Source organism: Pyrgilauda ruficollis, unplaced genomic scaffold (genome assembly GCF_017590135.1).
Source record: "Pyrgilauda ruficollis isolate IOZ18807 unplaced genomic scaffold, ASM1759013v1 scaffold15, whole genome shotgun sequence".
Lineage (NCBI taxonomy): Eukaryota > Metazoa > Chordata > Aves > Passeriformes > Passeridae > Pyrgilauda > Pyrgilauda ruficollis.
The window spans coordinates 13457981-13481740 of record NW_024513654.1 but is presented as its reverse complement, the minus strand read 5'-3'; the positions used below and the strand labels follow the sequence as shown (position 1 = coordinate 13481740).

The window sequence follows — 23760 nt, the reverse complement described above, 5'->3', positions numbered from 1 at the left end:
GGGGGGGGGGGGGGGGGGGGGGGGGGGGGGGGGAGTTGGCAACCCCCCTTCCAAGTTGTACCCTCCCAGAGGGATAATGTACTCCTTGCCATCCCTGGGGGTGCATCCTGCCCCACTGTAGCTCCTCTTGCACCCTGCCAGAGATGTTTCCCTGCTCCTTTCTTCCCCTCTGCAAGAGCCTTGGAGCAGGGAGGCTGTCAGCTGGGAACCTCTTGTGCCCGAGGATGGTGGGGAGCTGCTGGGGCCAGTGAAAGCCTGAGGGGGGCTTTGCCCCCCACCTCAGATATGGAGAGGTGAGCAGCAAGAGTGTAATGGGCTCAGAGGGGAGGTGGCAGCGGCTGGGGCAGCAGCTGTCTGGTGCTGGTGGTGCTGTGCCCAGGGCTGCTTGGAGCAGACAGGTCTTGGCATCCAGACCCCAGCGGGGCCCTGACCCCTGGGGGCACCTCTCACTCTCCCAGCATGCTCTGCACTTTCTTCCTTAATTATTTTTATTATTATCATTGTTTTTCCCCCTGTAGTGATGGTGTCAGTGCAGTGGGGGAGGAGGGAAGCAAAGCAGAGTGGAGCTGTTCTCCCTCCCTGCGGGGCTGGCTCCAGCTTCGTGGCAGGGAAGCAACTTTCCCAAGGTCAGCACCTTCCCTGGGACACATTGCAGAGAACCAGCCTGTGCGCCCCTCTGGTTGGAGGGAGAGCTTCCTAAGGCACGTGCTGTGGGTCCCGGGATGGAGATGTCCAGCCAGGGCACGGCCCGGCCCGTTGCCGTATCCCTCCCTTCTGCCGAGCTGGCGCCGTGCATCCCCCACTGTCACGAGGCCGAGCTGTGCCACATGCCTTCTGCGACAGATGCGCTGGGAAAGGGATGGCAGCGAGCGGGCTGAGAGCCGCGGCGGGGGGGCCAGGCAGCCCTGACCTGTGTGGGCTCTGGCTCCCAAACACCCCCAAGGGAGCCTGGCACCTTGGGATGCCCCTGGGCCGGTTGGGGAGGAGAGGAGCAGCAGGGGCTCCGAGGCCTCATTGTGCATATTGATGTGCTCTAGTCCAGGCTTTCTTCATGTTGCCAGTGATGTTTGGGTGAAAGGTGTTACTTGCCCTGTCCCCCTCAGCGGTGAAGTGCCTGACACTAGATACTGTGTGTGCTGTGTTTCCTGCCCGCTCCTGGCATGCTGTGGCAAAGTCGATGGGTTTGTGGCTGCCTGGTGCTCAGTGAGGGGATTCCTCAGGGGTCCTCTTGTTGGCGTGAGGCACCATCGCAGCGCTCCTTGGGGCCAGTGTGAGCTCAGCCAGGATTTGCCTGGAGAATCCTGCATGGGTTAGTGCCACACCAATGCCAGCTGGTTCAGCACTGTGTATTTGCACTGGGCCCCAAGTTTATTCCAGGAATGTTGTTACCTGCTCAGCACAAACTGCTGTGAAAGCTGCTCTCTGGCGAGTGAGGGGATGCTCCTGGGGGATGGGACCTCCAGGGCAGGGAGGTACCCTTGTGGCCAGGAATGCACTGGTCAGGTGGCTGTGTGCCCCCAGGCAGGGCAGGAGCCAAACCAGCTCAAGTGTCCTCTGCCCATCCCTTTACTGTCAGATCCCTGGGTTTCATGCCACCCTCTCCTCCCCCACTGTGCTCTGGGATTCTCCTGCCATATCCGTGTTGCTAGAACACGCAAGGCGTGGGTCTGTGTGGTGTGCCAGGAGCATGCTGGGACACTTGGGAGCGTGGTGCCCCTGCACAGCAATTGTTGGTGTGTCCTGGTGCACCAGCTGCACTGTCAGCGAGAGCCCCCGGCTCTGTGCAGGGTGACACTGAGCCCTGGGGCTGCCGTTGTGCACAGTGTGGGTGCACCCCTGGGCCTGGGGAGCAGTGGGTGTGGGGACAGCTCCCCGGGTGGTGGGGTACAGGCAGGATGGGGCTGGGTGACCGTTATCAGCTGCCCGCAGGCTGCGGCTGTGGTTTCCTGCCGGTGCCGGGAGGAGGGTGCTGGGGAGCAGGCAGGGCTGCCAGGAGGCTCCTGGGCCCCACCTGGAGTAGGGATAGTGGCAGTAGTCTGCCCCTCTCCCAGGGCCTCTGCTGGGCAGGGTTGGGATGGCTGCAGCAGGGGTGATGCTTGACAGGTTTTTGGGAGGTTCACTGCTGTGTGCTCATGGGGACGTGGGAAAGTGGGCTGTGCACCATTGTTGGGAGTCCCTTTTGAGCAGGAGTGCTGGTGGGGCTCAGGAGTCTCCAAAGCTGTCAGACCAGCCTCCCAGTGCAGCTCACCCCCTTCTCTTCTGGGCAGGTCATGGATGGGGATGAACGTTAAACCCGAAGCATAATCTCCGCTGTGGCAGGCGCTGGCCCCTGTCCAGCCCTGACCCGCCCTGCCCACAGGGCGACCGATAACACCCTGCCCGCACCCCTCTGCTGCCACTTCCTTTGGGGGGCCCTATGGGATGTAGCTCCAGCCCCGCTTTTGCAGGGTGTCTCTCTGCCCCAGCTTTGTAGAACCCACAGTCAGGTAGCAGTGGTTACCCTGCACCAAGGTGATGGTGCCTGTGCCCCAGGATGGACCCATGGTTGAGAGAGTGGCACGCAGTGGTTGGGAGAGCCCCTGCTTTCTGCAGGAGCAGCAGCCTCAGGCCCTCTACTACACACCAAGGGACAGGTGTTGTGTGTGCAGCCAGATTTCTGCAGTACAGCCCAGGTGGCTGTACATAGTGCTTGCAGCCCAAGCCAGGCTGGGACATTGGTTGTGTTTGCTGGATCATTCTACAGCAGCCAGTTGCACCAACCTCTGCTCTGCAATGTGCATTCTCCTCCAACTGAGGTCTTGTGCAGCCTGGGGGTCTCTTTTCCAGGGCAGAGGTTGCTCCTGCTTGCTGTCAATAGCTGCAGGGCGGTGGGTGCCAGCTTTTGCCTACACCAGCTCCTGCCTCCCTACTAGGAGCCCATGGCAGCTCGTGGCATTGCAGGCACACAACTCTGCTGGGCATGGGGCAGGTCCAGGCACCCCGACCTGCCTGCTTCAACTGGCCCGGGGTGGGCCCGGGGTGAGCCCGGGGCAGCTGCGGGCAGGGGCAGGCAGGAGCACGGCAGCGGGAGCTCTCTCCCTGCCGGGGATGGCAGCGCAGAACTCCTGGAGGAGCCTGATGTGGTGCGGCATGGAGTTGCATGGGAATGGGGGTGCCACCTGGGTACAGGGAGTACCAGGCTGCCAAAAGTCCTTGCAGAGGGGCATTTCCCTGCTGAGGCTGGGGAGATGTCATTATGCTCCTCCCAGCTTGGTGCCCCTGCCAAATCCTTTGGGCAGCCACGGCATGCCGAGTCGCCCTGCCTGCTGCCAGCGCGTGCGCAGCAGGAGGTTTGGACGGCGGCAGGATTCCCCCCCAGAACCCCAGGCTGCCCCCGAGTGGCATAGATGGGGCTCTATGTCAATCCCTACAGGAACTGGACCTGGAGCTGTGGGAGCTGCCATCACCATCCCACCGTGGCAGTGTCCCTGCTTGGCCTAGCTGGTGGGGAGGAGGCAGCTGCTAACAGGAAGGACACGCATGTTAGCAACAAAAACACGGCAGTGAGAGGAAGCAGAAGCAATGCATTATTGATGGAGCTATTTGATGCTGCTATATTCGGAGAGCTGCTCCGGAGTGTTCAGCAGCACCGTGTGGGGGGGTGGCAGAGGGTGGGCTCAGTTGGTGGAGTTACCTGCTTCGAGTCAGCCTTGTACAGCCATGGCCCTGTAAGATGTCCTTTACCTTCTCCCAGGGGAGCTTCTAGTGTGGGAGGGCACAGTGACATGTGGGTACCAGGAGGGATGGCAGGCAGCCTTAGTGGATGGGGTTTGGTGGGTGGCAGCTCCTAACTATGTAAATCTCTTATGGATGCCAAGGGTCCTCTGTGGCTTGGGAGACAAGAGTGGAGGGAGTGCAGGGGGAACAGTGGGTCTGGGACCAGAATGCTCTCTGACCAGGGCTGAGTTCCTGGAGTTGCAGGACAGGGTGTTGAGGATTCTGCTTTGGTTGTCTTTGAAGCAGCAGTGCCTGTCCCTTGGAGGGTAGGTGGTCTTCTTGGGGGACAGAGGGCAAGTGTAGGATGCTGGGGCTGTGCAGCCATGCTGCATGTCACCTCCTCCCTGCTGTGAGTTCCCAGGCCAGGAAAGGGGCTGTAAAACGAACCATTCTTGTAACATGAGAGAATCCACCTGGAGGCTCTGGAGGAACCTTAAAACCCTGCAGCTCTGGCAGGCTGGCCCTGGGCTTCTGCAGAGGAACTGGGACTCACTACTGTGGGTGGCTATGCTGGGGCTGAGGTCTTGCAGGATGTGCATTGCGACATCTCAGGGGGCAGCACAGGAACACTGTGGGGCATTTCTCTGGTGCTAGTGCCACAGGGAAACCCCATTCTAGCAGGATGTGCCGCAGCTTGCTTGTGCACTGCACCTTCCCCGTGGAGCCTGTGGGTAGCCCAGTGGCGATGAGGCTGACCCATGACACCAGAACAAGGCGTGATGTGAGGGTGGACACTCCATGTGAACCTCATGCACTCCGGGGTTCTGCACCGCACTGTAACCTTTCTCCACATCCTCTTGCTTTGGAGAGGATAAGCACCAGTGCATGCACTTGGTTGCTGCTTGTCCACTGCTCACATACTCAGATTGATTTCTCTGTTCCACGCAGGATGCTCAAGATGTGGCCCTGTAACTTCTCATCCTGCTCTGGCAGCTTTTCCCCAGCCCCTTGGCTTTATTTCTGCCTCTGGGTGTCTGGAAGTGGTTCTGGCTTTGAAGGGTTAATCCCAGGAGCCCCCAGGATCTTCTGCCTGCCTGGCATGACTCACCATGTAGTTTCCAGCCTCCCCCAAGCCTCCTCTGGAGAGATGGCTCTGTGGCTTCTCCAGCCAAAAACGGGGGCCCCTCCTGCTCCAGAACTCCCTTTTTATCTGGTCATGCATAGCTTTAGGGAGGAGAGAAGCCCCTCCTTGAGAAACAGGGAAACAAAGCATGTTTTTGTTTGAAGGATGGTAGGATTTGCGGGGCTGGCTCTTGTGTTCTGGAAAGGGGGGGCTCCAGGATGCATGCTGTGCTGCAGGCTGCATCTGCATACCTGTGATGGTGCCCAGGTCTGGCTGCTCTTTGGACAAGTCCATGAGGTTTGGAAGTGTCAGGCCAGTCTGTCTCCAGTGCAGGCTGTGCTGTTTGCAGAGCTAGCACTCTAGATTTTTATTATTATTTTTTATGTAAGCGCGTGTCCATGTCCCTGCTCTACGCCTGCGCTTGCCAGGGCCCCGGCCGGTGTCAGTGTGAGCATGCCCTACCTCCTGCCCTGCTCGCCTGGGGTCCCTCACACACACTCTGCAGGCACACCAAGCCATGGCCACGCGGATCAGAGAGACCTGGACATTCCCTAGCTACCCTGATCCCCACTGGGTTCTTCCCATCCATTTGCCGGGGATGTATGCCTGTGCTCACTCCTGCTCCCGAGCTGCTGCCAGTTCCCTGGGCTGAGACCTGTGCTGCCTGTTGGATCAGGGCTGGACTTTGGGGAGACCAGGCAGGCATGGGGCCCTTGCTAGGGGGAGAGTGGAGGCTGTGCTCTGGGGGATATAGTGCCCTACCACAAAAACTGCGTAGCCTTCTGCTCCCCTCACAAGAGCACTTGGTGAGGAAGGGGCTCCCCCACACCGTTGCTGCCACACACACTTCCCAGCTGCATCCCAGCCCTCCTGCTCTCCATCCAGCATCTATTTAATTATTAACTCGGCTATAACCATAAACAGCTGGGGCTGCTGCAGCCACGTGGACCAGTCCAGCGCTGTCGTCAGAGCTGAGCAGGGACACGTGAGCAGTCTCGGAGGGCTGCTGAGCCCCGGGATAAATTGCTCCAGGCGTGTTTGCTGTGGATGCACTGGGCCTGGCCACGAGGCCTGGGGATGAATGGGGGCTGCTCTCTGATCCCCTGGCCATGGCACAGGTGCCAGGAGTCTCTAATATGGGGACAAAATGCCCCTTTTTCACTGTTTTGCAGTATTCTGCAGTAGCAGTGTGATGTTCAGTGCTGGTGGGTGGTTGTGCCTTGTGTGTCTTTGTGCCTTGGAGTGGGAATGGGGTGCAGGTGGACAGTGTTTAATGGCAGTCTTGGCCAGGAGGGCTGTGCCATCCCATAGCTGTCGCCAGCATTGCAGCCAGCACTTTTTTTGGTCTAATGATGGTGGGAGTCAGCATGCTGCAGCCCCATCTCACCCAGTGCCACAAGATTTGGGCTGGCAGGAGGACAAGGCAGTGAAGAGCCAGCATGCTGGGGCACTCGCAGCATCCCTGCACCCAGTTATCAAGTCACTGACAGCATGGGTACCTCCAGCTGCATGTGCCTTTCACAGAGTAGGGTATCAGAGGCTTTTAGGTTTACAGTGAGTTTTTCTCTCTGTAAATCTGGGGTTTACAAAGAGTTTTGGTCTATTTAGCCATGTGGCTGTGGAAGATGATACTTCAGGGTAGCCTGCAAGAGGAAGGGGAAATCATTGTGGTGCAATGTGCAGCAGGACAGGGTCGGAACCTACTCAGCCAATGAGTGTGGGGGACAGGAGCGAGGGGATGCTGCCTGTCCCTCTTCAGTGCTGGTCCCAGACAGCAACATGCTTGGGAGCAGCGGGCTGCCCCCACTCTTCAGGTGCAGGGCTTAGGGGATGCACAAGCACGGAGGGGAGGAAGCCCCCAAAACCTCATGGATGAGGTTTTGAACCCGCCATGTCTGCTCTGTTGGGTGGAGGGGGGATGGGGGGAAGCAAGTGTGCTTGGCAGGATCCAACTGGTTGTACCTGCATTACCCCAAGGCTTGGGGAGGGGATGAGGTGCGGGCCTGGCCCTGCAAGCAGGGGGCCGTGGGAGGGTGTGCATGCCCCAGGCATGGGTGCACACCCAGCTGGGGCTGTGCCGGGAGGCCTTTGGGAAGGCATGCGAGTGCATGCCAGCCCATCGGCGTGACCAGCAGCCCATGTGTGTAGGGTGAGCTGTACCAGAACACACGTGTGTGTGTGTACATGCATGTGTGTGCACTGAGCCCATGGGCTTGGCAGCTGGGCTGGCAGCAGAGGTCTGTGCCAGGCTGACTTGCCAGGGCAGGAGCAGAAGCTGCAAGGGGCAGATGTGGGGCAGAAGGGGAATGGGAAAAATGGAAAAATGGAATTTTTTTATAACGGAAATTTTCATAATACATTTTTTTCTAAAATCTCCTAACTGGAAGAGGTTGCAGTTTTGTCAAGGAAAGGAGACCCTGGGGTTATGATGGCAATTGCAAGCTGGAACATTTTATTTTTCATCCCCCCCTCCCAAACAAACCGGTTGTATTTTTCTTTTCTCGTCTGAAACTGGGGGAAAGGGAAACAAGTTTCAAAAAGAAAAAAAAATTCTGAAAAAACTTCAGACACCCCGAAACCAAGCTAGGGAAAAGGTCTATTTTTATTCAAACTTTCGCACTAGGGAAAGAATCCTTGCTCCGGCTGGTGCCGAGCTGCTCAGCGGGACGCGGCACCCTCATCCCCATCCCGGGGAGTGCCTGTACCGGCGGCGGGAGGGGGGGACAGCTCTCCGGGGACCCCTTTTCGGGCGTCACCCGTGGGCCCCCGGGCGGCGCGGGGCGGGGGAGCCGGTGCGGGGGGAGCGGGCCCCGCTGCCGCCGCCGCCGCAGGGAAGTTTCCCGGTCCCCCCCACCCCGGTGGCGGCCCCGCTCGGGCGGCGGAGGTGAGGGCCGGGGTCCCGCCTGCGCCGCCCCCGCGTCTGCGAAGTTGTGCGCGGCCGCACCGCGCCGCCGCTCCCCACCGGGGCCCAGTACAGCCCGGGGTCCCCGCGGCAGCCCCCTGCCCGCTCTCTGGTCCCCCGACCCGGCTCTCCCTGTCCCCAGCTCCCCTCTCCCTCCTCGGCTTCCCTCTCCATCCTTACCCAGTTCTCCTGTTCCTCATCCCTCCCCAGCTGCTCAGTGCATCCTTGGCCCCTCAGCTCGTTCCCTCCCCTCCAGCTCCCATGTCTGTCCTCCCCCTCCCTGCCTGTGGTGTTCCTCCCTTCCCCTGGCTCCCCTTTCTTTCCACCACGTATTGGCTTTTGGAGGGACACCCCCAGCCTGGTGGGGTGCTGCCAGCAGCCCCCATGCCCTGCTGTGCCTTGCTTCATCCCAGCCCACAGCTCCCTTTGTTCTTCTCCGGGTTCCTTCCCCTGCTGAAACCCCTTGACAGCTGCCCCACGCCCTCCTGGTGCCCCTGCCTATGCTGTCACGGGGTTTACGGGGCCAGTGCCCGGCTCTGGTGCTGCTCGCCTGCTGCACCTCACTGCTTGCTGCAACTTCATCCTTGCTCGCAGCTCACAGGGTCCCACCAGCCTCCCACGGGTGCAAAGGGAGTATAAGGTCCAAGGGGTGCAAACACATGAGGGCCACACATCTTTCCGAAGCTGCTTTGCCGGGTGTCCAGGCTCAGGGGGCCATGGGCACATGGGGGCTCATTCTCCCTGGCAGACAAAGCACTGGCTTTACCTGGGCCAGCCAGAAGTGGGGACCAAGCTGAGGGTGAGCGCAGCATCCTCAGGAGTGAGGAAGCCTCAGCCCTCAGTGAGGGCTGTGGAGGGGTGTCTTAGCTTGGTGGGTGTTTTCCTGGAGCCCCTTTGGTAGAGCCTGCTGTGGTAGGCTGCTCTGATCTCGGGTGTCTGGCCTAGCAGTCCCTGCCAGCCTGCCCGCTAGGGATGGGTGATAAGCACTACTGGGCCCCCCTTGGCTTGGGCAGCCCCCAATCCCATCCCTGCAGCCTTAGCTGGCAGAAGCCAGGCACCATGGCAGGAACCTGCTGAGCAGCTGCCATCCCTAGCCAAAGCCAGTGCCGCAGCAGGAGCCAAAACCAGAGGTGTCAGCCACTCTCAGGGTGAGGTGTGAGCAAAGGGTTCCGAGGCTGTGGAGTCTAACAGGGAGTCACCTTCTAGGGGCACACAGTGTGCACTTACCCCACGCTGCAAACCGTTACCGGCTTTCTTCTCACCAGGAGCGTCTGAGCCTGCTCAAGGCTGGGCCAGGCAGGTGTGAGAGCAAACACCCCATCCCAGGGTCTTCCCAGTTGCTCTCCACGTGCTTTCCATAGCACCTTGTCTGAGCAGTTTTGCAGCGACTCCTCCAGTGCTGGTCGGGTATCAGCTCTTACTGCTTCTGTTGCAAGTATGGGTAAATGTCAGTGTCCTTGTTCCTTTAAAGCCTTAGGTTTTGGAGTGATCTCATTGTGGGGGAATTATGGTTTTCTCTGAAGTAGACCTGAATATGGTCTTTCTGCTCCGGATGCTGTAGAAATCCCAGGTTTGTGATCTGAGCACCCCTTAAAGACTGAGTAGTGCTGAGCAGAATGACATAAAGTTGTGTCGCCTCAAAGTGGAAAACTTGTGATCCAAGAGGGACAGACTGGTGCTGGAAGGCTTGGTGACACAAAGGTTTTGCTGCTGTTTGGTGACTTTTCCCCTCACCAGGAACAAGTCACAATCCATGTAAAATAGGAAAAGGGCAGTGAAAAGCCACAGAAGTTCAGTTGAAGCAAAGGTGCCCCAGGCTGGGGACCTGGAGCCTCTTTCAACTTCTTTTCACAGAGCAGCAATAACTGGAAGCCTTGAGCTTGCCCAGCTCCTCAGGATGCAGGAGCAGAGGATAAGGACCAGTCCAGCCCCAGGACTCCATTCCTGTTCCATGGCTGGCAGGGTGGCAGCAGTGCTTGGCCCGCAGTGGTCTCTCTCAGCATGCCCTCTTTCGTGTGCTTGCAGCTGTGTACTGGTGTGAGCTTGACATCTGCATTAACCATACAAACCTGATGTCCTATGTGGTGGCAGAGCAGGATAGCACTTCTGCTGGCCCTTTCCCTTGGAAACCTCCCATCCTCTGAGGGATCTGGGGACAGATCTGGGAACAGCAGGAGTGCTCCTGCTGTTGTTTGCTCTGTGTGTGTTTGTGGGTTGTCACACTTGCCGCAGTGAGGTTTGCTGCCCCGTGGGTTGCTGTTGTGTCGGGTGGAGTTGTAACCAGGGATGCTGGGGTAAGAGGGGTTCCCTGGAGCTGGGTTCCTTGTGCCTTCAGGAGCACTAGGCAGGTGTGCTTGACCATACCATGTCCTTTTGCTTCCTGGGGTTTTGGCCCCATCCTGCACTGGTTGTCCAAAGGCCTGACACCAATGGCAGCACGTGCTGTGTGTTCAGAGGTGGGAGTCCAGCAACCACTGCATTTGCTCTGTCCCCAGTGTTGCCGGCAGCCTGCCTGTCCCTCGTTCAGCCACTTCCATGCTGCCTTTTAACCAAGTACTGAGAAGAGAGAAGTTCTGCCTGAGCAGGTTGGCAGAGGCTTACCCTGGCAGCTCGAAGAAGCCATGGAGGTGCTTTGTAAGCTGCACTGAGTGGGTTCCCGCCATGCTCGCACTGTCCCTCCTCTCCATGGGCATCTGTGAGTGGTCCAGACCGTGTGGCAGGCGCTGCACGCCAGTGTCATGGTTCGCCCCCGGGCGCATGCTGCCCCAGCGAGGCCAGCTGGATCCTCGCCGCGGGAGTTATCCAGCTCTTTCCCCCCTCCGGAGCGGGCGTCTGGCCGGCTGCCAGGGCTGCGGGGCTCCACCTAGGAGGCAACATGGAGCAAGGCGGCCGGCGGCGGCAGGGCCGCCGTCTCCGGAGACTACGCGTCCCAGCGTGCAGCTCTCGGCGCTGGCAGCGGCAGGAGCGAGGGGGAGCGTTGCATCCCGGGATCGCGAATCTCCATGCGCCACGTGGGGGCTGACTGCCTCTTGCGCTCCGAGGCAGCAGCGCTGGGGGTCCTGCCGGCCTGGAGGATCGCTGTGGATCCCCCTCTGTCAGTGGAAGCACAGACCACAGCCTCTTGCTGACACTTCCCTGCGCTGTGGCTCTCAGCTCCAGCTCTCCCAGGCAGGTCTTGTCCCTATGGAGGGCTGCCCTGAGCAACAAGCCCACAATACCATGCAGAGCTGTGTAGTTTTGTTCCACCATGTGCGTGGCAGGCAAGCAGCTGTGAGCGGGGATGTTGGCTTCATGTTCTGCAGGGCCATTGGCATGGCTAGCTATAACTGAATTTTTCTGTGCTGCCGCAGAGCCTAGGAAACCTTTGATGGTGAAAATCCTAGTTTGTCAGGAGGGTTTTATTCTAGGTATGCTGACAGGGTTTTTTTTCCAGCCCCATGGTTCCCACACGACATTGTTCGTTTGTTTGCCAGTGCTGCACTGATGCGTGCTGCAGGAGAGATGTGAGCCTGGTCGCTGCAGGGTGGCAGGACCCCAAGGTGAAGGGGTCTGGGAGAAAGGGAAAGTGTCTGAAAATTTGAAAGGTGCATTTCTGAGGCTGAAACCAACAGCGTTTGATTATGGATCATCTTTGAGACAGTGAACTGAAAGGAGTAATTAGGGACAGTGAGATATTTCCCTGAGAGTTGCAGGAAATGACTGCCTCGTGGTAAGTTGATAGTAGTGGAGCTGAAACTGGGTTATCTGTGGGATTGCATCTGGGGCTTGCAGCCATGGACGTGATTCAATTTTCTGGCTGTTTTGCAATTGGTGGGGTGTGCTTTTCTCCCTTTTTCCCTCCTGGAGAATTCTCTGTCTACGTGTCTGAATCATCTGAGGAAGAAAATGGGAAAGGGGAGACTCCTGCTGTCCCTAGGTACTGCAGGGCAGTGCAGTTCCCTGGGGCCCCAGCCTAATGTCCAGCTCCAGAGGATGCCTTCCTGGGACACCCTGGACCCTGGCAGAGCTGGGGCTGTGGGACTACGCCGAGCCCTGACCTGCAATTCCACATCCCGCCAGGTTCTCCTCACCTGATGCTTTCAGATGGCACTGCTTTGCAGCCTACATCAAGATTGTCACTTTGTAATAATTAGCTGCAGGTAGTTATCCCTTCTCTGGCTGTCCCCCTAAATTTGTGACCTGATCTGCAGAGAAGAGCACCCTTGGGTTCAGATGCTTTGTGTGCTGCTGTGGGGGACTTTTGCACTAACGTTGCAGGATGTGACCTGGGGCTGGGACACCATGCACGTGGTGTGCTGTGGGCAGGGAGGCAGCTTGCGGTCCGGATAAGCTCTGTGGACGGCTCGGATGTGCAGCTTGGGAAAAGTGAGAGAGTAATCCCTGCATGCAGCCAGGCAGGCAGTGATGCAGGTTTTGCCTTCGGACAGGCAGCATCCTAGCCAGGATCAGCCTCTGGATGCCACTGAGTCCATGGCACATGGTCTCCTCCAAAAGTGATATCTCCTCTTCCCTGGAGAGCCCAGCCTCGTGGGAGCTTCAGCTTCACCAGTTGTGCATTTTTAAAACAAACAGGGCTTCTGCAGATTGATATTGTCACTGATAATGTCTCAGGCTGTGTCTTGTGGGTTCCACCTGGGTTCCTGTGGGCTTAACAACAGCATCGGAGTTTGCAACTGGTCTCTCCCAATCCACTCTATTCCAAAGAAAGGAGAAAGAAGAGGTGAAGGCAGGCTTGTGGAGACAGACCATGGTGTGCTCCATGTGCCTCTGCCTGTCCTAGTCACTCTGAATACTTTGTGTTTGCCTCCCAGCCCTGCCAACTTCCTGGACACCAGGCACTGTCACTGGGCAAAACCACGTGAATTATTTGAGACGCTGCCCTGCACCCAGTCCCAGATAGCACCCTCATGCCAGCAGTACTGGCCTGGGAAGATGTATTTCTTCCCGCTATCAGGGCGCCCACACCCCATGGAGGCAGCTCTGCGAAACAATGCCGCTATTTACACTTTAAAGCCTCGTTAGGCAGCCAGGAAGCAGGCACGGAGCATTCCGGGAAGCACCGGCCCGGCCGGCTTAGGAGACTGGCCTCTCTTCTTCCCGGGCTCCTGGGAGGAGCAGGACCCTCCCCAGCTGAGCTGTAACCCTGCAGCCCCTTTCAAGCCCCACTTCTTCATTTTTTTTCATCATTTATGTTTTTAGCCTCTGCCTTGGTGGTGAGCTTTGCTGCTGTCACAGAGAGCACACTGGCTGCCCAGACAGGGGTGGCTCCTGTCTGGTAGGGGGGCACTGATTCCAGCAGCCACAGGTACAGGAGGAACAAGATGTTGATGTTGCTTTGCCTTTGTCCTTTGCTCTTTGATGGTGAACTGAAGTTATGGGAGTTCAGGCAGGGCTTGTCTCCCTGCTTTCCATGTCCCCTGGCCAGGCAGGCAGCTCCATGGTGCTGGTCTCAGCTCACAGTACCCTGCTATCTCCTGGCTGTGTTGGCTCTGTGAGGTCTCCACCATGCTTTTGGTGCCTTGGGAAATCTGATGTTCCCCAGCTCTGCGAGCTTGGCTGGGATGCGAATCATTCCTGCTCCAGCAAACCCACCAGACAGTGCACCAGAAGAGCTTTTCTCGTAGGGCTGATAGTTCACAAGCAGGAGCAGCAGAGGAGAAGACGTGGAGGGTTGGGCAGTGCCGGGCTGTAGACGAGTCACGGGCGGGGCACCTGCCTTCTGTTCTGGGGCGGTCGCCCACCTGGAGCTGTTTACTTGCCCACGCTTTTGCAGCAGGTCTGTGGACCTGGCCTCGGCCGAGGGTGCTGAGCTGTGAGATCCCTTCCGGGGTTCCCTTCTCCTGTGCCTCCACGCTGAGGAGGAGCCATGGAGCCTCCCACCTGGCCACGAGCACTGTGCTCTTTGCCCAGACCTGCCTGGGCCGGTAGTTCACCAGCTGCAGCGTCAGCCTGATTTTTTCCCTTGCTGAATGTTTTTGTGTCGCTGGGCCAGCACCTGTGAGCCGCCACAGGAAGCATCTCCTTTGCCTCATGCTCCACGGGGGCATTGCATGCTCAGCCACCAAGCAGCATCCCTGTTCACACAAAGCCTGCCTGCATCACCAACCCTGCCCAGATGCTGTGCTCAAAGCAGGAGGCAGAGCAGGGGTATGCAGAAACAGCAGCTAGGACCAGGTGCTTAGGACAGGCCACATCCTGCATTTCTCTGTCACTGCACCTGGCTGGACAGGGCTTGCAGGTAGCTGGGGCAGTACCAAGAAAAGAGGTGGTGATGGAGGGATGTCCTGGACCAGGCAGCATGACCTATGTGTGAGTAAAAGTTGGTGTTCCTGCTGCTGTAAAGTAATTGTGTTACTTCATGTAACGTGTGTAGTGTATCTACAGTGAATGTAGAGTTTGGACAGCTTGTATCAAATCCTGAGGCTGTTGTTAGTGTTATTTCAAACCACTGAATCCAGTGACATATTTTACGCTGCATTAAAAATAATACTTGGTCAGGATGCCAGTCTTGCTGAGGTCACATAACAGTCTTCTCTCTACTCCTCTCAATCCTAACACAGGTCGCTCAGAGCTCCAAAAGTAGGGTGTCTCCATACTGACCTGCTGGGAAAGGCCCAGGATGGAAATGGAGGCTTGGGTAGAAGTGCTGGCCTGGCTTGTCTTCTGTCCCATCTCCAGCAGCACGGAGCTAGGGAAGAGCTAGGGAAGAGCATGAGGTCTCCAATGGATGGAGAGTGATGTGTCTCCCTGGTCTCACCACCCCAGGAGACCTTCCTGCACCCTGAAAAACAAGATGGATACTGAAGATAGCAAGAAGCCTTGGGAATTTAGTCTTCCCATGTCTCATCAGTGAATGAAAACAAAGAATTGAAGGATGAGACCTGCTGGGTCTGATTTTTTTCTGCCCCTCAGGACATGATGACCAGAAACAAGCAGTGCTTCAGCCACTGCTGTCTCTGCCTAATGAATTGGTTTGTTTTCAACAGAAGTTTGGGAGTTTTGGGAAGTTTCCTATGTGCTGAACATGCTTCAGTGTCATGTTGTATAACAACAGAATGGAGGAAATAGAAATGCTATGTTTCTAGTACGGTTTGGGCTGAATTATTGTCTGTTAGGCACAAGTTGATGTGGATAAAGCAGAAAGCAAAAACTCCTCTGCAGCAGCAACTGACTAGCACCGAACTCCCTATTAAAACTTGTTTTATCTATGAAAACATTCAGTAAGAACAAGGGGCTGACATTGTTAGCAGCTATATGAGAAATTGTGCCATGTCCCACTTATCCTCACTGCAGGCGGGCAGGAGTGGGAACAGTGAGCCACGGCTGAGTGGCTGGGCTGGCTCCAGCCCCACAGGACTGGTAGATCCTGGTGAGTGCTGGAGAGGAGCTGGGTTCAGCTGCTGTGGGGAAACGTGGTGAAAAGGCCCCAAAAAAATCAAGAAGTAAAACACGTATTTTCTCCATTGCAAGTTGGATTTAATGCTTGGGAGGTGACCCCTTCTGTTTTTGACCAGCCCTTGCTCAGCAGTGTGTGCAATCCCTGTGACTGTTGACTCGGGGTCCCAGATGGCTCGGCAGGGGTGAAGGTGATGTCTTGGTTATTCACCTCTGTTGGCTAATCAGTTCTTTGTTGCAACAAGCTGGACATCTTGGGTCCCTGTGCTCGTGGCACTGCTTTCCTTGGCTCTGGTGCTTTTTACTCCCCTCCTGTATCCATCATGGTCGAGCTGCTGCTCCGATCCTGTCCCGGCACCCTTCTGCACAGCGTGGCCGTGGAGGGGAGCCCAGAGGCGGACTGGTGTGTCTGGCGCCTCTGGGACGCTTCCCTCCCTGCTGGCTTTGCTTTCTGCAGTACCGGGTGGCAATCCTGGCGGTTCGTGGGCGTTGGGAAGTGCCGGTCCCAGGGCTGTGTGCGGGCGGGCAGCCGATGGGGATCCCGCCTTGGCCCCGGCTGCAGCGGTAGCCCGGCACGGCCGGCTCCGGGGCCCCCGCCCGCGGCGGGACGGGGGGAGACGTGTCTGTGCTCGGCAGGCCGGCTGAGCCGGTGGAGCCGGAGCTGCCTGGCAGCTCGCCCACTGCTGCGCCCCATCCAGGTCAGCCCGTCTGCCCGCCTGCCTGCCGGAGGGAGGGAGCCGCGTGCCTCAGCAGCATCCTGGCGCAGCGTGCCGGGTCCTGCCAGCCGCGGGGCGTGCCGGGGCTCCCGCGGGGCTCGGGAGCGGTACTGGCAGCCACTGCTCCCGGGAACCTGTCCTTGTGGTGGCAGTGGGTGGTGAGTGTGGGAGCTCCTGGCTGCACCTAAGGAGCCTGGCTGGGGCTGTCTCTACCCGGCATACCTAATGTCTTCTCTTAGCAGGTCTGGGGGCCCCAGGTTGCTTTCAGGATGTGTGCTGGTTTCACATATCGTGTGCTCCGTTGGAGACGCCATCACACCCCATACCCCTCTGTGGACCCTTTTTCCTTTGCTCTGGTGCTGTGGTGGGCAGTGAGGCTTTGGGTGGTTTGATCACAGCTGGGGGCTGGCATGTGGGATCTCTCTGTCCGCCTGGATCCAGGTGGCCACTGGCCTGCCTGAGCAGCAGATGGTGGCTGCCTGGGGACCTGCCATCCATCCCTCTGGGCAATTATTCACCCGTCACCATGACGATAGAAAGGTCAGCAAAAAGATCCTGTGTGATTCCCGGGTCGGTCAGTGTGGGATTAGGAGCAGTGTGGGAGGAAGGGCTAGGGTCCAGCCAGCCCCTCTCCGGGCTCACCAGCTGGACTGTCCCCCTCGGGCACATCCCCAGAGCCCAACCAGCTGAGAACTGACAAACTTTGGGTACCAGTGAGAAACGCTTGGGATGCGGTTGGACCCCTCTGGCTGCTGATCCTGAGAGCTCAGCCTTGACCCTCTGAGTTCCATCCTGCACAGGGGAGGCCTGGAGCTGTGTGTGGGATGAAGGGAGTAAGCTGACATCCGGGGGCAGCAGAGAAGGGATAGGGCTGTGCTGATGGGGGCTTGACTGGTGCATCCTTCCACCTCCTCCTCCAGCAACAGCAGCAGCGTGTCTTTCCTCACAGGGTGCCCCTGACTGACCCGTGTCCTCCCTCTCTCTCTCTCTCTCTCTCTCTCTCTCTCTTTCTCTTTCTCCAGGCTGTTCCTCTAAGTCATTCAAGCTGTACTCGCCAAAGGAGCCCCCGAACGGGAACGCCTTCCCCCCCTTCCACCCAGGCACCATGCTGGATCGAGATGTGGGGTGAGCTGGGGCCCAGGGGTGGGTCTGCAATGTCGAGGACACTGCAGTTTGCACCCCATGCTCTCTGTGTTATGCTTCCCAGCAGCAAACAGAGACTGCAGTGCATGGAGTTCAGTTAGCACAAGGGCAAAGAGGGAATTGGAGCAGGCACAGGTGATAGTGGGTTGAGAATGAGTGATATTTGGAATGAAGGAAGCCTCCAGGCCCTGAGCTCTGTCAGGCCAAGCCCTTTGCCTGATCAAGCCCCTGGAATGACAGGGAGCCCTCCCAGCTCCTGCCAAAACAGCCCCTTCTTCAATGTCTGTCCTGCCTGGCACCAGTCACTGCTGCACAGGAGCTGGGAATGTCCCCAAAGAGCAGTTGGCTGGGTCTCAGGAGTGGTGGAGCCAATGATGTGGGATCAGAGCCCAGTTTTGGGCTACAGCTCGCCCCACGGGGCCATCAAATGTTGGCAGCCAGAGTACAATCTGCACTGTGGGGAGTCACTCAGCTCCAGTGAGCCTGACTGCCTGCTGTAGCCGGGGAAGTAGGAGCTGTGGTGAGCAGAGAGATAGATCCCTGCTAGCACTGACGTGACTGCATCTCTTTCCACTGCTAGACCTACTCCTATGTACCCACCAACGTACCTGGAGCCTGGAATCGGGTAAGCATGGGGGGCCGGTGTGGACCCTGCTTGGGGGGGAGCTCATGCCTGTGGTGGGGGTGCTTCAGCAGGGCCAGCATGCTAGCTGGCTGGGGCTTGTGGGAGGATTGCTCAGACTCTGCCAGCCCTGGAGGGGCTGTATGTATTCCCCCTGTGGGCTCAGGACCTCTCCACACCCTGTGGCTGCCATCCCCTCTGATGGCTTGCTGTGCTCTCTGGGCAGGAGGCACACGCCGTACGGGAACCAGACTGACTACAGGATATTTGAGCTCAACAAGCGGCTGCAGAACTGGACAGAGGTAGGCACCTGGGAGGGTGAGGGCTGGCCAGGGCAGTATTTCAGCAGTGGGGCCCCCCCACCACCTTCTCCCACATGTGGCCTTGGGACAGGGCTTATCACCCCCATCTCTGAGCACTCATCTCAGAGCGCAGTCTTCCATGGGTTGAGCACGTGGCTGCTGTGCCTGGCAGCCAGTGTCTGTCTGTCTGTCTGTCTCTGTCTCCTCCCCGTAACTTAGCATCTCTCTGCTGTCCCCAGGAATGTGACAATCTGTGGTGGGATGCCTTCACCACAGAGTTCTTTGAGGATGACGCCATGTTAACAATCACTTTCTGCTTGGAGGATGGACCAAAGAGATACAGTGAGTACCAGCTGGAGCCCTCCTTCCTGAGGGTATTGCCATTCAGCAGGAGACAGTTGTGTTCTATGGGGGATGTGGGTAGCGTGTCAGAGCTTAGCTGTTTCCAGCCAGAAGGTATGGGGGGACCCTCTTCATGTACATTCCAAGGAACATCTGGATGAGCTGGGTTTACTGACCTTATTTTCCTCTTTCTCCTGCTGCAGCGATTGGCCGGACTCTGATTCCCCGTTACTTCCGCAGCATCTTTGAAGGGGGAGCCACAGAGCTGTACTACGTGCTCAAGCACCCCAAGGAATCCTTCCACAACAACTTCGTCTCGCTGGACTGTGACCAGTGCACCATGGTCACCCAGCACGGCAAGCCCATGTTCACCCAGGTACTGCCAGCACCCGCAGCTTCTGCTGCTCTCCTGCCTTGGTTTTTTGTGCCCTCTTGGTGGCTACAATCCCACGGGTCTGTGCGTTTTGGGCTCGTGGGTATGGCTTCTGTTGAGACTCACGAGAGGCAGAGGCAAGCCACTGTGAGTGTGTTCCAGTGTGCAGCAGTGGGTTCCCAGGGGATCTGGGCTGGGGGAAGCTGGGGCAGCCTGTGCCTGACCCTGTGCCCTGCCCACCCAGGTGTGTGTGGAGGGGCGGCTCTACCTGGAGTTCATGTTTGATGACATGATGAGGATAAAGACGTGGCATTTCAGCATCCGCCAGCATCGAGAACTTATTCCCCGCAGCATCCTTGCCATGCATGTGAGTACAGCTCCTGGAGCTCCCCTGGGCATGAACAGCACAGGGCTGTTGAGCTCCTCAGGCTGCTGTACAGGTGGGGGACCTCAACCCAGTCCTGCATCACAGGCCAGGGCACAGGAGGGCTGTTCCCAGCCTGGATGCAGCTGAACCTTCTGTCCCTCTCACTCCTAGGCACAGGATCCCCAGATGCTGGACCAGTTATCCAAGAACATCACACGCTGTGGGCTCTCAAACTCCACACTCAACTACCTCCGAGTAAGTGTGCGAGAAGAGGGGGGTTGCAGCTCTTCCATGTCTTGTGCTCTCAGCTTCCTGAAGCCTGGGTGCCCTGGCATGTGGGTAGGCTGCAAGGCTGGCTGTGTGAAAGGGATCTTGCAGAGGGGCTGTAGAGAGCTATGGAGCAGTGAGTCTGCCAAATCCCACAAACTCATGGCGTGGCTTCGGTTGTTGCAGCACAGACACCTGCCTGTAGAGCTGTAGGGTTAGGGTTTTGGGGTCTCCATTTTTCTGAGGCTCAGAGCATTGCAATCTAACCCAGAGTCTGTCTGTTCTCTGCAGCTCTGTGTAATCCTAGAACCAATGCAGGAGCTCATGTCACGGCACAAGACCTACAGCCTCAGTCCCCGGGACTGCCTCAAGACTTGCCTCTTCCAGAAGTGGCAGCGGATGGTTGCTCCGCCCGGTGAGTCTCACACTGCCTGCTGTGCTGCCTGGGGGTCTCTGGGACTGCCTGCTCAGGCCCTGCCCTCCGTGCCAGCTTCTCCCAGCCCCAGAGCTGTTCTTGGCTTTGTTTCATAAGGCTGGGAGTGGTGAACCAGGCATTTGGCTTCTTTCTATGCTGGCCTGCCTTCCCAGTGGTGCAGAGCAGGGCTGCAGGCAGCCAGTGCTCCCTGCCTCGGGGCTGCCAGCTGCTAGTGGAAAACAAAGCAGGAATGGAAACGTTCCTCACCTCAGCCACCCCCTCACCTGTCCTCTGGTCTGGGAGGACAGTAGAGCTGTGGAGGTGAGGAGGGTGGTGATACAGCCTGGAGAGGAATGTGTTCCTTGAAGTAGGGTTTGCATAAAAGGGCCTGGGGGGTATCAGCTTCCTCTTGCTGGGACTGACCATGTATGTCTCCATCCTTCACCAGCTGAGCCAGCACGGCAGCAGCCCAGCAAGCGCCGGAAAAGGAAGATGTCGGGGGGCAGCACCATGAGCTCTGGTGGGGGAAACACCAACAACAGCAACAGCAAGAAGAAGAGCCCAGCCAGCACCTTTGCCCTGTCCAGTCAGGTACCTGTAAGCATCCCGTTTCCATTCTCTCTTCCTGCTCTGGGGTGGAGGGGAGGGTTCTCTACCCCTGCCCCTGGGAGCTGCTAGGGGCTGACTCCCAGTGTTGCCTATCTGAGCCATCCCAGTTCTTCCAGTGATGGAGAAAAGAAGGAGGGGGTGTCCCAGCTGCCTTCCTTGAGTCCCTTTGCTCTCCTGCAAGGGAGCGAGGATGTGTTTGCCCCACTCAGTGCCCCAGCTCAGGTTCTGCAGTGGAGATGAGGACGTGGCCCTACAGCTGGGGAAAGGGGCTGCGCTGATGAGAGGGGGTCTAGCGGCCCAGGCTCCCCCCACCTCGATTATGTTTCGGGACCGTCTCCCCTTTCAGGATGTGATGGTGGTAGGCGAGCCCACGCTGATGGGGGGGGAGTTTGGGGACGAGGACGAGCGCCTCATCACCCGGCTGGAGAACACGCAGTTTGACGCCGCCAACGGCATCGACGACGAGGACAGCTTCAACAACTCGCCGGCGCTGGGGGCCAACAGCCCCTGGAACAGCAAACCGCCCTCCAGCCAGGAGAGCAAGTCAGAGAACCCCACGTCGCAGGCGTCGCAGTAACGGCCCCCCCGCCGCCCCGTGGACTCAGTCCCAACCAATCTACCTGTACATTTGCAACGGAGAGTGACTGGGAAGCGGCGAGGTACCGGGGGCAGATCGGTGCCACGTGAATGATGGGGTGCACGGCCCGGGGTGCACACCAGGCAGGCAGCCCCCAGCCGTCACCCCCGCCGCCTCCCCGCGCCCCCACGCCTGCCTCCCTGATGGACCCCAGGGCAGGGGTGGGTTTCCAGGGCCGTAGCTTCATTATTCCCCCTCCGCTCTTCTTTTCTGCTTCTTGCCCAGAGAGCTTCTCATCCCTGTCCCAACATGCCCGACCCCTCCCTGCCAAGTGAGGGGGAATTGGTGGGGAGGTGTTGGCAGCGGCTGGCGTTACCAGATGCCGTGTGTTGGGGTCTGGCACAGTGCAGAGACCCTCCTCCTCCCTGGGCCCTGTGGCTGGTGTTTGCTGAGCAGCCACTTGCAGTGGGGTTGCACATCCCCAGTCCAACATGGGGCTGGTTGGGAGGGGCAGTGATGGAAAGCCTTCCCTGTGCCTCGGGCTCTGCCACGGAGCTTCCTCCTGCCAGGGTCAGATCCTGCAGTGCTGGGATGGTGTTGAGGATAGGGCCCCGTCACATTTTCCCACTCTCCTGCACCTTCCCCTTCCCCTCGCTCCCCAGAGCGAGAGCGCAGCACAGCCATGGGGGGACTCTTGTATATAGGAAGTGCGTGGTGGGGGGCTGGGGGGGGCACGGAGGACCTGGGGCTCTGCTGGAGCAGCCGGTGCCCTTGTTCCCTGCCTGCAGCCCCTGTGTTTCCCTCCACCCTGCGTGAGTCTGCCTGGGGCCCCTTTGGAACCCCTGGCTCCTGGTACCTCCTACTTTTGTCTTTTTTTAAGAAAAAAAAATAATATTATTAAATTGTAAGTTTAAAAAAGAGAAAGAAAAAAAAAAATGGGAAAATACCCCCTGAGCCCCCTTGCCCATTCCCCCCTCCCGTCCCAAACCCTTTCACCCTGTCCTGACTTTTGTACAGGCTTCTTCTCTTGGAAGTCTCGTTTTATATCCAGTTCGGAGAGCTTCAAACCAAGGAGAGACTTTGCAGACTTCCTTTCTAATCCCTCCAGAGGTCGGGGGGCCAGCCCCCCGCCTCTCTTCTCAATGTAAATCTTGTGTGCTGTTGTCCCCGCTCCCCCCCTCGGGTTCGTGTACCTCGTGCTTGTACATTTCCGCGCTGTAGACAGTGTGTACGATACTGTTCTTTCAATGTGTTATCACTAGAGCAGGTGCCTCCATTGATGTTAGGGGAAACGATGAGAAAAGTAATAATTTTTGGGGTTTTTTTTTGGTTTAAAAAAAAAAAAAGGAGAAAAAAAATAATCCCTTCCAAGGCTTTTTCCAAGGAGAAGATGGGAGGTGCCGGGGGAGGGTGTTTGTGCTAACTAACTAGTTCACCCCAGCAGCCTTGGAGTGGGGTTTTGGGGGAAGATGGGAGTCTGGGCTGCCTGTGGGAACCCCCTGGCATGCCCCGTGGTGGGGTTGCAGCAAGTGCTGCTGTGGGAGGGGACTGCCCTAGTGGGGGTATCAGTGTGTGTAAGAGTGTGTGTGCGAGAGGTCTGTGTGTCTGTCTGCGTGTGTAAGGGAGCCTGGGGCAGGCAGAGCAGCCCTGAAGTTTGGGGGAGTGAGGGGTGCACTCCATTCTCTCTGTCATACACCCCCCAGTTCCGTGCTGGGGATCCCACAGTCTGTGTCCCACTGCCCCATGGGGCTTGGGGCTGTCAGGGTGTCACTGAGGGCCTGCCGTGCCCGGGGCTCTGGCTGCTGGAGGGGTGCTACCAGCACCCTGTGCTTTGCCCACTCGTGGGTGAGACTGCAGGAGGTTGGCTGAGATGGAGTGGGGGAAACCCTGTGTGTCCTCTCCTGCTGCTGTCCCTGTGGTTGGGCAGGGAGACAGAGCCTTGAGTCAGCCCTGGTGTGATGTCAAGCTGAAGATCCCTGGAGAGATGCCTGTGTTGGCTCCTGGGCCCCTCCATGGGCAGGTTGGAGCTGGAGGGCTCGGCCCCTCAGACCCCCAGGCACAGGGGTCCCCACAGCCCCTTTGCAGGGGGGGTGGGATCCCAGTGTGGCAGGGAGGGGGGGCTCTGCATCACAGTTAAGGTACGATTTTCCATGCCATGCTGCACAGCTGCTGTGGAGGGTGCAGAGCCCTCACTGCCATGGGCACACTGTAATGCCTTTTTGTTTCTTTTTTTTTTTTTTTTTTCTTCTTCCTTCCTCCCCTCCATAGTTTGTGCCATTTATGAGTCATGTATGGTACCAATAAAATGACTTTTCGGTTTGAAGCTGTCCTGATCATTTACATCTGAACATGGGACCAGGCTGACGTGGGCAAGGCAGAGGGGAGTTGTCTCTTTATGTCCCTGGTACCCTGGCAGGGAGTGTGGGCACAGGGCTCACTGTGTTCCCTGGATGATGCTGGCCTGCCTTTGCCTGCTCGTTCCCAGGCACGCCACAGCTGGCTCCCTGCCATGCCACGGAAAGCAGAAATCCCAGCAAGGGTAAGGCAGAGGGTTGCTGGGAAATGGCCCAGTCCCCAAGGCAGAGCAAACAAGCAGCTCGAGGTCTGCCCAGACACCAAGGTGATGGGCACGTTCCCTGGGGAGCAGTGGGGGCCGTGTAGTCCTGCCTGGGAGCAGGGCAGGAGCAGCTGAGCAGCATGGAGGTGTCCTGGAAGGAGCAGAGGAGGGACAGGGGACTGTAACAATCTCCTCCCAGAAGCTGGAGTGCCCTGTGCCAGCTTTATTAGGGATATGGGGGAAACCATGCCCATAAAAGAGGGCTGATGCAGCAGAGGGTGAGAGCAGGATGGGCCTGTATCTTCAAAGTAGGAGCAGGGGTTGGGTTGACATTTGCAGTGAGGGACATCACCA

The 23760-nt window shown here is 58.0% G+C and overlaps 1 protein-coding gene across 4 annotated transcripts in view; it reads left to right on the top strand.

Moving 5' to 3' along the window:
• The window catches only part of LDB1 (LIM domain binding 1), a 25841-nt gene extending 2669 nt beyond the window's left edge, over window positions 1–23172 (top strand). The window contains exons 1-11 of one of the 4 annotated variants that reach the window (XM_041461182.1): window positions 31–293; window positions 16855–16957; window positions 17556–17600; window positions 17824–17899; window positions 18139–18241; window positions 18445–18617; window positions 18859–18981; window positions 19153–19236; window positions 19540–19663; window positions 20112–20260; window positions 20619–23172. In XM_041461182.1, coding sequence (XP_041317116.1) covers window positions 16938–16957; window positions 17556–17600; window positions 17824–17899; window positions 18139–18241; window positions 18445–18617; window positions 18859–18981; window positions 19153–19236; window positions 19540–19663; window positions 20112–20260; window positions 20619–20849 — 1128 coding nt within the window. In that variant the 5' untranslated portion in view covers window positions 31–293; window positions 16855–16937 and the 3' untranslated portion in view covers window positions 20850–23172. Of the gene's footprint in view, window positions 1–30; window positions 294–16854; window positions 16958–17555; window positions 17601–17823; window positions 17900–18138; window positions 18242–18444; window positions 18618–18858; window positions 18982–19152; window positions 19237–19539; window positions 19664–20111; window positions 20261–20618 lie in introns of those variants that run through there. The other 3 variants (XM_041461184.1, XM_041461181.1, XM_041461183.1) reach the window with 3 other exon arrangements.
• The last annotated feature ends 588 nt before the right edge of the window (window positions 23173–23760 follow it).